Below are 12,341 nucleotides of genomic sequence, written 5' to 3'. Positions count from 1 at the left end.
TACAGCTTCATCATTAAATGTATAGAAACCACTCAGACTAAGCTCAATGAATTAATGTTTGTTGGATGTACCTAGTCAGAAACATGTATGTCTTTATGAGATCTGTGAACAGAGCTATTTTCTGTTGGTCCAGTACTCTGAACACATCAAATCTGAACTTGCACTTGATTACCAACACAGCAGATTTCAGGACACGGCTTGAAACATTTGTATTTATTTGCATACTCCAGCTCTTAAAGTGATGTACATATAACTGGTTTGGAGAATACATGTTATATGGACACTAATATTTTGTTGTGATTTTCTGTTGAGATCTGTAAATTATTTATGTTCAGTTGTAACCTGCTGTGACTATTGGATACAGTGGGCTATTAATTTGTAATATTACTACTGTGGAGGAGTGGCCTAACGGTTAAGAGCATCGGTCTTGATATCCAGAGGTGGCCGGTTCAAATCCCACTGCTACTCCTTGCATAGCCACACCTCGGCGGGAGGGGGGTCCAAGGGGGCACATTTTAGCCCGCCTCCCTCAGCCGCCGATCCTCCCCCGCCACTTTCGACCCGCCGCCGCAAGGTATCTTTGCTGGGGGGGGGGGGGGGGGGGGTAGCCAACCCCCGCCAGCCGAAGTCTTCTTCAGAGATGGTCTCCGGCGCATTCGCTGATCTATGCTGTGAGTCCTGACGTCCTGCACGTTCCTTTAAGTGAAACTGCTCAGTTTCACTTAAAGGAACATGCAGGACGTCAGGACTCACAGCACAGATCAGCATGGAAGTTTGGACAACACATGGCTCAAATTCACAAAGTTTTACAATGTGCTGGAAAAGAACAGCAAATGGTGCTAGCTCTGGAAAGGTGAGGGAATAGGGGAATAGCATCTTGGGAGAAGAGAATCAGGTAGCAGAACTTGGGAACGATGGAAACTACCACTTGTGCCTGAGCTTCTAGCAGGCTTCTTTAATCAGGCCATAATGGAGACTCCCTTCTCTAGGAGACTGAGCAAAAACTAAAATTAAAAGTAAAATCTAGAGGAAAAGTTAATTCTGCTTCAGAAGTCACCTGTTCCTCTCAACAATTCAGTCACAAAAAAAATTTAAATTCAGAAAGCATTTAAATAAACTTGCAGTTTTCTAAATGAAAATGCTTACCGTGAGAGGGTGCAATTTTTCATCAAAAATATTCAAAGATCTTTCAGAGTCTCTATAAAACAAGATCATATTCAAAGAAAATTTAAATAGAATATTAACAGTCACTGCACAGTTTTTCTGCCATTTTTTTAATATGTGGTTGCAATAGTTGGTTTAAAACAAATTATAGGAAAGTTAAGAGAAATACATCACTGAAAAGCACGAATGCATAAACTTAACATACTGGAGCACAAAGAATCAAGTTTGAAACTGACACTATCATATAGTAAGGTAATGTCCAATAATACAGAAGAATTGTTTCAAAACAGTATACAGATGGAAACTCCAGAAAAGAAGCTACTGAGAGTAGCAAAATAAGCAATCCCAATAAGCAAAGATCCGGACGTGTTTTAATTCTAATTTTCTTAGTTTGTGCTGTGTGAACCATTGGAAAGAGGGAATTGTTGACATTCTACCACCCCGTTGGCGCCCTTCATCTCCCAGTGGACTGCAGTGAACAGTCAATCTGAAGCAGCAGTTAACACAACAGCCACAGGAGAATGCCTATGCTGGACTAAGAGCTTTCTGCTTGCTCTGCTGCCTCCTTATGCTTCAGAGACTCCACTGCAGGAGGTACCTGCAAGTCCTCTCTCCACTGCTGCAGAAGCAAATTTGACCAAGGAATAAAATGTGAGAGCAGCTCTGGGAGGGGCTGTAAGATACCAGTAAGTTCAAGATAGAAGCATTTAAAGAACATGAGAAATTAGGGTCCATATCCCAGCTTTTCTCCTTGCGAACTAGTGATGTCACTTAATCCTCCATCTCACATACAAACAGCCAAAACCCTTTGGGATCATGGAAACACTTACTGTACATTGGAATGTAACTCACTTTAAGCTTCTACTTAAATACATGCAATAAAACACCAAAAAAGTATTCACTATTGTGTCAGCAATCAATGCATTTCTCTTCCAGAATTTGAGTGTTTTCTTTGGATTTAAGATCCTAGAGGTCATATTCTGGACATTTCAAGGCACTTAATGGTAACACTTGACACTACCAGAATAGCGAAGTTACTTACCTGTAGAGGTGTTCTCCAAGGTCAGCAGGATATATATACTCACATATGGGGTGACATCATCTGATGGAGCCAAGTGCAGACATTGCCCAGCAAAATCTCTCTTTGAGAGGCCTTTGGCAGCATCCCACCGCACATGTGCGGGTGATTTCCACCCATGTTCAGTAGTACAATACTATAGCTAATACAGTATAACTCCAAGGGGAGGTGTGAGGGGATGTGAAAATACATGTCCTACTGTCCTCAGAGAACACCTGCTACAGGTAAGTAACTTTGCTTTCTGCAAGGACAAGCAGGACATTGTTTCTCACATATGGGAATCCATAGTTGCTAGGCTCACCGAAAGCAATAGCTGGCAAAAAGAAACTCACAATGACAAGTCCCTGGAAAAATATAGCTAGAAACTACATACATACTGCCATTGAATGTGTAGCCTGGGAAAGAAGAAAATGGGCCTAGGAAAGCAGAGTTGGATTCTAGACACCAAAACTTATTCTGTAGAACTGTCTGCCCAATCCAGCTTGCATATCGGGACAGGAGTAGCATCGCAGCCATGGCTCTGACAGTGTGAGCCATGACATGACACTCCAGAGTCAGCCAAGCATGTGCAGAAGCAAAATAAAGGCAGTGTGCAAACCAATGGGACAGCATGCATTTACCAATGTCAGCCTCCGATGTGTACAGATTGAGAGAGAGAAAAAAAGCTGGGTGGACTGCCAAAAGGCTTTAGTCCTCCCTAAGCAGGAAGTCAAGGCTTGCTAGCAGCCAACGGCATGGAGTGTACTCTCACCAGAATGGGCATGGGGTTTGGGACAGAATGTTGGTAGGATGTGTAACTGATAAAGATGAAAGTCCAACAGCAGCCTAAGAAGGAATTTAGGGTGTGCACGAAGAACTACCCTGTTGATGAAATTTCACCTAAGGTGGGTGGATCTGACATCATGAGCTGAAGCAAATGCCTCAAAAAAACAAGATCTTTTAGGTCAGGTACAGTAGATTACGGGAATCTAATGGCTCAAAAGATGTGTTCACTAGCTGGATGAGAATGATACTGAGGCCCCAGGACAGTTGGAGGTGTGAGGGGCATTTTGTTGATAGGGATCATCACATGAAGAGAATAACTAAAGCCTGTTCAGACATGAGCCTACCCCCAAGAGGGTGAATAGCACTGTTCACACTAAGGTGAATTCTTACAGAGTTGGTCTTAAACCTGACAGGGGTGCTGAAGGTATTCAATCAGTCTTTGTGCAGGGCAAATCAAGACAAACTTCTTCTAGCTGAAAATATAACCACTTGGTGAAATGTTTTCAGGAAGCCAGAAAGACCTTGGAGACACCCTGAAGTAGCTGCAAGGAGGGAAAGAGTACACATCCACCATCCAGGCCGTAAAAGGCCAGGGTGTAGAAGGTGGGATGTATAAGAGACCCCCGATTTCTGAGAAATGAGTTTGGGACAACAGTCCAATCTTCACATCACTTTGGAGGAAAACTCCAGTAAGAGAGTACAAAAAATCCCAAGCTACTAGGGGTGTTCATTATCACCCCCTTTGGTTCATTATTGTACTTAAAATTGATCTACCATTAACCTACGAATTAACATACCATTATGGTGTGCTTTTTGTTTTTTAAATTAAAACAAACTTCTGAAACAAAGAGGTCTAAAATTGGGAAAATATTTTCAAAAAGGACTCAAAATGTTTTCTGTGACATTTATCTTTATAACCTAGGCACACTGTTATAAAATTACCCTCATTGAGGGCAATTACCAAAAACTATTTAACTGGGTAAATGGTTATTTGAACATCACCTATCCTCCTTGGCAAAAGTACACAGAGTTTCTATAGCTCTCAGGACAGTTTTGCTCTTCCTACAGCCAGGGACAATGCAAATAGTTATTGTGCTGTCACCACCTCCTTCTTAACACACAAACCCACCATAAATTCTAATGGAGTCTTTCACAGGCTATCTTTATTTGAAGCAATAACTATCATTATTTGAACACTACTTATAGGTGGCCATGCAGCAGAGTTAGAGTAATGTTACTAGATTTGAAGAGTGCAAATCAGACATTTCTGAGCTGTAATACCAGCAGATTTTTGGTGGGAGAAGGGGGATAATGGCAAAAGGGGTTTCCAATGAACTATCCCAATGGAAAACTGTAGCAACCTACAGTCCCCGCTCTTGCTATTCACGGCATTATGGTTCTTAGAAAACATTGCAAACCATGAATTTGTGAATACCATAATACAAAACATATGGGAAAACAGGTATAGCTGGAACCTAACCCCTAATTCCACAAAACCGCAGAAAGTGAATAATTTGTTCTATAGGAAATGAAGGGCTCCCTGTTCCTTAAACACATGCAGCTGGATTTTGCTGAATTATAACTAGGCTGCACAATTAACATGAATGTAGTAGCTGAAAAGATAAGGGTAAGGAGGCTAGCCTTTGCAAGTTATAAGACGACTCAGAAAGATGAAGACAGGTGAGAATACCTAAATAAGCAAAGCTGGAAAAGCTATCAGGAAAGCAAAGCGGCACATGGAGGAAAAGATAGCTAATACGGTAAAATTGGGGGATAAGACCTTTTTCAGATATGTGAGTGACAAGAGAAGTGTCATAATAGCATTGTGAGACTCAAAGCTGAGGGAGAGAAATATGTGGAAGATAAGGATAAAGCTGAACTGCTTAACAATTATTTTAGCTCTGTGCTCAAGACTGAAAGACTGGGGGTAGGGCTGCAGAAAACAAAGGCTAAAGGGGATGGATGTATGGTAGACCAAGACCCGTTTACGGATGACTGTGTTCGTGAGGAGCTTGCCAAACTAAAAGTAGACAGAGCGATGGGGCCTGATGGGATACACCTGAGGGTGCTTAAGGAACTCGGAGAAGTTCTGTCGGCTCCGCTGACGGACCTCTTCTATGCTTCCTTAGAAACTGGAGTGGTCCCGGTGGACTGGAGAAGGGCGGATGTGGTTCCTTTGCACAAGAGTGGAAATAAGGAGGAGGTTTGGAATTACAGACCTGTCAGTCTGACCTCGGTGGTGAGTAACCTAATGGAAACGCTTCTAAAGTGTAGGATTGTGAGATTTCTTGAACTAAATGGAATGCGGGACATGGGCAGCATGGCTTCACTAGTGGCAGGTCGTGTAAGACGAAACTGTCTTCTTCGACTGGGTGACCAAACAGTTGGATGTGGGAGGGGCACTTGATGTGGTATACTTGGATTTCAGCAAAGCCTTTGACACAGTTCCGCACAGACGACTGATAAATAAATTGAATGCCCTCGGTATGGGACCTTTGAATTAAGCAACAAAGTAACGTGACAGGCTGAAGAGTTAATGAAACTTGGCAAGTTTCAAAAAGAGATGAGCTGATGTAAAAATGCCAGTTGGTCATTGGCATAACGAGAACCTGCGGTCAAGAGATATCCCGTAAAAGATAGATTTACTGGTAGCCAGGTGCAAGAAAAGAGAACTATAATGGGGGCTGGTCGAAACTGGAAAGTTAAGAAGTCATTGTGGTCGAAAGTAATGATTTCAAAATAGAAAAATAATGATAATGCGAAACTGCCATTAATGTGATTAGTAGAAAAGGGTATAAAACTGGCAGCTGAAAAGGTGTTCAGGGGAGTTTCCAGTATTTGTGACATGAGTTTGAATCGCTTGCTGATCTCCCCTGAGAAATCACTTGGTTTGTACTAACATTGATCCTGTTGTATCTGATTGTGGTGAGTATTAATAAAGAACTGATTTCTCATATCTACTGTATGTCTTCTGATTACTGTCTTTAGAATTATTCAGAGTGAGTGCACTGCTCTGGGGATTCAGGAGTCTAGATAAACAAACACATATATACAACAGCAGCAGCCTTGAGTGCTTTGTTCATTCCTGGACTGGACCACAGTCCAGGAAGGGACACAAACACCCTAAATAATATACAAATGGTAGGAGACAGAGGGTAGTGGTAAATGGAGCTTGCTCTGAAGAAAAGGATGTCATCAGTGGAGTACCGCAGGGATCAGTCCTAGGGCAGACTCTTTTTAACATCTTTGTGAGCGATATTGCGGAAGTGCTGTCTGGTAAGGTTTGTCTCTTTGCAGATGATACTAAACTCTGCAACAGGGTGGACACCATGGAGGGTGTGAATGACATGAAGAAGGACCTAGCGAAGCTGGAGGAATGGACCAATATTTGGCAACTAAGGTTTAATCCTAAAAAATGCAGGGTCATGCACTTGGGTCGCAAGAATCCAAGGGAACAGTACAGTATAGGGGGTGAAGTGCTTCAGTGTACGAAGGAAGAGCGGGACTTGGGGGTGATTGTGTCTGATGACCTTAAAGCTTCCAAACAGGTAGAAAAAGTGACGGTCAAAGCCAGAAGGATGCTTGGGTGCATAAAGGGAGGCATGACCAGCAGGAAAAAGGAGGTGATAGTGCCGTTGTATAAGTCTCTGATGAGGCCTCATTTGGAGTTCTGCATGCAGTTCTGTAGACCGCACCTATGGAAAGATATAAACAGGATGGAGTCGGTCCAAAGGGCGGACACAAAATTAGTAAGCGGTCTTGAACGCAAAAATTATAGTGACAGGCTTATGAACCTCAACATGTATATGCTGGAAGAGAGGCGGGAGAGAGGAGACATGATAGAGATGTTTAAATATCTCAAGGGCATTTATGTACAGGAAGAGAGCCTTTTTCAAATGAAGGAGAGCTCTGGAATGAGGGGGCATATGACAAAGCTAAGAGGGAATAGGCTTAGGAGTAATCTAAAGAAATACTATTTCACAGAAAGGGTGGTGGAGGCGTGGAATGGCCTCCCGATGGAGGTGGTGGAGTCTAGGACTGTTCCAGAATTTAAAAAGGCATGGGATAAGCATGTGGGATTGCTTAGGAACAGGAAGAATTCGGGGTTACAGAGGATGGGTCAAATGGCCTTTATCTGCAGTCATGTTTCTATGTTTCCATAATGCCAAAAACGCAAAGCGAAAGTAAAAGGGAAAAGGCTGTTTTGAAATGTGCATGTCCGCGAATACAGTAACGTGAATAGCGAATTGAGTCCTCTATTCACACATTTGCAGATATGCGAAATAGCGAATACCGAATGCACGAACAACAACACACTGTACTCTCAAAATATTACACATTCAAGTTTTAAAACCTAAAATATTTTACACCCATTCAAAAGCCCCCATGCTGGTGGGTATGTCCTCTTTATAAGAGAATTATGCATCAGAAAGTCACATTAGCCAACAGAATCCAAATGTTCTCAAGGAAAGTGGAAGGAAAACAAACAAACAAAAAAGTTTATAATCTTTGGTGTCTGGCTTCATTTTATGATTCAAAATGTCCCATTTTCTGGTCCTGGTATTTTTTTCCATTTCAGTTCTCCTGCTTCCTTGTCTCTTTCCTTCAAAGAGATACTTTGTTCTCCCTCCTTTTCTGTTCTTGCTCTCCCTCTCCTTTTCTCCTATGCTCTCCCCTCTATGCCTCATCCTCCTTCCCTTTATTTCCTGTCTCCTCTAATAAAAAGATAATCTTCTTCTCCATCTTCTCTCTCTACTACATCATAGGTCCTTTCTCCCTTTCCCTCCAACCAATAACTGGTTCTAATCGCCCTTCATTTTCAATTTCTAGTCCTCCCTCTTCATTCCCCAGATCTTTCCCTCTCAATCTCTGGTCCCCTGTGATGGAGGCAGGATGGCCTCTGGAGAAGACGCTTGAAGTGCCGCTCTCTCCAGTGTGCTTATTTGACGCTACAAACCCCAGACTGCTTTCTGCAGTCATGGGGAAAAGGAAAGGCACTCAGAAGACTCACCCTCCAACTTCTGAGGCACATGATACAGTCCACCCTTGAGGGAGCATTGACACATCGAGTTGCAACTACACGTCCCACCTTGGGAGGACCTACCGCACTGGCGGACCTCAGCGCTGACCGGGTACCTTTGAGCTCGGATTCAAGGCCATCTTCCTTGAAGCCTGGAAGCGGTTTGCTGAGAGATTGGTGCTGTCTCTCAATCCCATGAGGTAGGAGAGTGCCTCATTAGTGGAAAGGCAGCCGAAAAGAAACCTTTAGGAGTAAGCCCAACTGCAGGAAAATCTGTAACGCAAACTTATAGAGTGGAGGAAGAACCTCCTCGAGGTTAAAAACAAAAAACAACTTGTAGATATTGTTCAACTGGCCACAGTATCTTTGGATTCCCTGTGGTAAGCTATCAGGGCCATAGACTCCAACCTTAAAGTGGCATTTACAGAGTTTAAAACTGATTTTGGGACCGTTGTATCCAAGGTGGAAGAACACAGAGTATTGTTAACTTCTATTGGGGAGCAGTTGGTGAAACAAGCTGAACAGATGAGTTAAAACAGATAGAACTGACTTTAATGAAAGAAAGAACTTTGGCTGCCCGGAAGCTGGAGAGGATAGACAACCAATTGAGAAATAACAACCTGAGATTTTTAAACTTTCCCAGATCTCTGATTGTTTCTCCGGTTGAGATGGTGCGCAGATACTTCCATGAGATATTACTTATCCCTGTTGAGAACATCCCACCTCTAGTGAGAGCCCAATATTTGACTCTTGGAGGAAAACCTGGAAGCTCAAGTCCAGTTGGAGCAAAAGGAGACCCTCCTGATAAATTTGATTTAACTGCTTTTTTGGAAAGTTCGCAGCAGGTGGTGACATCTAAACAACTTTACTTGTGACTTTCGCTCTGGAACATGATAGAGATTACATTTTGAAATTATATTTCTGTCATATAAGTGAACAGTTTTTGAGTTCAAATGTGAGTATATTTCCTGGATTTGACTTAAGCTACACAGAAGTGCAGGAAAGATTTCTTGGACCGTACGCCAAGAGTCCTGGCTTTGGGAACATCATTTATTTTGAAATTTCCTGTAAAATGTTGTATTTCTTATCAAAACAAAAATTTCCTATTTTTTTGAGCCCAAACAGCTGGCTGAATTTATTGTGCCAGAGAAGAAACTGGTGTTGTAGCCAGCCCTGAAGTTAACCCTAGGGAATGACACATCTGGCTGTAGACTATTGTAGTTTATTTCTGCAATAGTCATTTTCTTTAAATTTAGTTTTTTCTTTACTATTCTTGCCCCTAAGGTTTTGTGGACTAAATAATATTATTGTGTGGTATTTGTGTTTTGATTTTCATATAGTTATATTTCTAATCTTTTCAGGTTTATGAATAAAGTATACTTGATTATATTGACAAAAATAAAAATTTCTGGTTCCCTGTATAACTCCTTGCACACCCTCTCCTTGTCCCTCTTCTGCCCTACATATAAGAACAAAAGCGTTCCCATACTGGGACAAAGTCCATCAAGCCTAGTATCCCATTTCAAATATTGACCAATCCAGGTCACAAGTATCTGGCAAGATCCCAAAAGTGTAAAACACATTTTATGTTGCTCATCCTAGAAAAAAGCGTTGAATTTTCCCAACTCCATTTTAATAATGGTTATGGACTTGTAAACAATTATCTAAACCTTTTTTTAAAACCTTAAGCTGCTTTTACCACATTCTCTGGCAACACACTCCAGAGTTTAATTACATGTTGAGTGAAGAATATTTTCTCCGATTTGTTCTAAATTTACTACTTAGTAGCTTCACTGCATGTCTCCTAGACCTTATATTTTTGGAACTTCTACCTGTTCTACTCCACTCAGTATTTTATAGAGTTCTACCATATCTCCCCCTCAGGTGCCTTCCTCAAGCTGAAGAGCCCTAAACTCTTTAGCCTTTTCTCATTGGGAAGTCATCCCATCCCTTTATCATCTCTCAACCTTCTCTGTACCTTTTCTAATTCTGCTATATCTGAGATGCAGTGACCAGAATTGCACACAGTATACGCACCATGAAGTGATGCAAAGGCATTATAATATTATCTATTTGCTTTCTTAGCAGCCATTCCACGCTGAGAAGAGGGTTTCAATATAGCAATGATGACACTTAGGTCCTTTTTCTGGGTGGTGACTCCTAATATGGAACCTTGCATCATGTGACTATAGTTTGGGTTCCTCTTTTATATTTGCATCACTTTGCACTTGCTCACAATAAATGTCATCTGCCATTTGAATGCCCAATCTCCCAGTCTCATAAGGTCTTCTTGCAATTTCACGACGTTCTTGTGATTTAACAACTTAGAATAACTGTCATCAGCTAATTTAATTACCTCACTAGTTTTTCCTCTTCTCTAAATGTTTAAAAGCAGCGGTCATAGCATAGACCCCTGGGGAACCCCACTATCTAACCTTCTGCATTGAAAACACTGACCATTTAACTTTACTCTTTTCTTCCTTTTAACCAGTTATTAATCCATAATAGGACACTGTCTCTTATCTCAAGACTTTCTTAACCTAATTTCCTCGGGAATCCTTCATTAGGTACTTTGTCAAATGCCTTTTAAAAATCCAGATAACACAACATCGACTGGCTCACTTTTATCCACATGCTTATTCACCCTTTCAAAGAAATGTAGTAGATTGGTGAGGCAAGATTTCCCTTGACTATGTGCATGGTGGCTTTGTCTTATTAATCTATGCCTAGGTTTATGCTCAATAATTTTGCTCTTTGTAATATAGTCTCTATTATTTTGCCCAGCACTGTCATCAGGTTCATTGGTCTATAATTTCCCGGACCACCTCTGGAACCCTTTTTAAAAGTTGGCATTACATTGGTCAACCTCCAGTCTTCCGGTATCATGCCTGATTTTAAAGATAAATTACATATTACCAATAGAACTGTAAGTTCAGTACTCTTCACTCTTCCTGAGCCTCAGCAAGCTTTCCACCCTATCACCTTACTCTTGGAAAGGCCCACCCCATGCTTTCTCTCCCCTGCAAAAGCAGTCACCCTCCTCACCCCATTCACTGTGCTTCCATTCCTTCTCCAGAAACTATCTGACTTGAGCTTCTTCTAGGCATGCCAGCCTACTTGATGTTCCCCAGCTGGCAACAGAAATGGTGTTTAATGTCTGGCTGTGCTCCTCATAGGAAACAATCTTGCAATTTATACCATTTATGCCGGGGGTGGGGGGAGTTTACAGAAGCTCTAGATCAGTAATGGGGAGAAGCTGGCACAAGAAAAAAAAACCTTTCTGGCTCAGCTTACCCTTAAACCCCTCTCCCCCCCCCCTCCGATGTGCCATAGTAGGTAACTGTCTAATCTGCTGATGTCATGCTAACTAGAGAATGACACAGGGACAGAGCCCGAAGGATGGGGTGGCCACAGAGCCTGAGGGAACAGGGTGGGGATTGGGACAAACTATGTCCCCATGTCTTTTCTCTACTTTGAAGACTGTTAATTTAATTGGACAGTTATGTTCAAGTGATGTAGGCGATGATGTTTTCATTTTTTTTGGCAAAACAAGCAAAAGTGCTGGCCACAACTGGCAAAATTTGTATAGGGGATCCTCTACATTCCTGCTACCAACACATCTTCTGAGAAGACATTCTATTGCAGGAAGGACTGTGGAAGACAGGAGTGCTAGACTGAATCCTGAGATTGAATAATGACTTATTCATCCACAGATTTAAAAAATCATAACAGTGCTTCATAGGGCATATTTCCCCCCCCCCCCCCCCCCCCCCAGGGCATACAGAATGGGTTGTATTTTGTATCCCTGGACATTTTAACAGGGTGGATTAGGGTTCCTTGGGGTAGTAGAAGTCAGCTATTGTTGGGGTTGGAAGGGTAGAGAGTGGTGGTGGGTTGTTATATTTGCTCATTTGTATTGTTTTAAATTCGTGATTTATAAAGTTGCATAGCATATTGCTCCTTTTTATACTTTAATAAAAAGATTTAAATATAAAATCATAAGTGTTTGAGGCTTCTTCAGATGAGGACAGAATCTGTGGGGACGGAGCAGGGATGGAGACAAAACTTGCAGAGATGGGGTGAGGATGGAGACAGAACCCACGAGGGAAGGGGACAAACTTCACCATGTCATTCTCTAATGCTAACGCTTGCTCTGCCTACAATAAACTACATTTGACCAAATTGGCTGCAAAGAGTGGCAGTTACCTTAAGAGGCAATGATACTACTTACAAGCCGGGGGGGGGGGGTCGGGAACAAGTGCTAACTTCCATATGAAAGCACGCATACAAGAACTACCTGAAATGTATACATTG

At 41.9% G+C, this 12,341-nt stretch overlaps 1 protein-coding gene across 1 annotated transcript in view; it reads right to left on the bottom strand.

The window, feature by feature from the left end:
- Window positions 1–12,341, bottom strand: part of CCNYL1 (cyclin Y like 1) — a 271,003-nt gene that overhangs the window by 130,242 nt on the left and 128,420 nt on the right. The window contains exon 6 of the mRNA XM_030209142.1: window positions 1,147–1,198. Within this exon, the coding sequence (XP_030065002.1) occupies window positions 1,147–1,198 (52 nt within the window). The remainder of the gene's footprint in view (window positions 1–1,146; window positions 1,199–12,341) is intronic.

The sequence above is a fragment of the Microcaecilia unicolor genome, chromosome 7 (genome assembly GCF_901765095.1).
Source record: "Microcaecilia unicolor chromosome 7, aMicUni1.1, whole genome shotgun sequence".
Taxonomy (NCBI): domain Eukaryota; kingdom Metazoa; phylum Chordata; class Amphibia; order Gymnophiona; family Siphonopidae; genus Microcaecilia; species Microcaecilia unicolor.
This window is presented reverse-complemented; position numbering and strand designations above follow the sequence as displayed.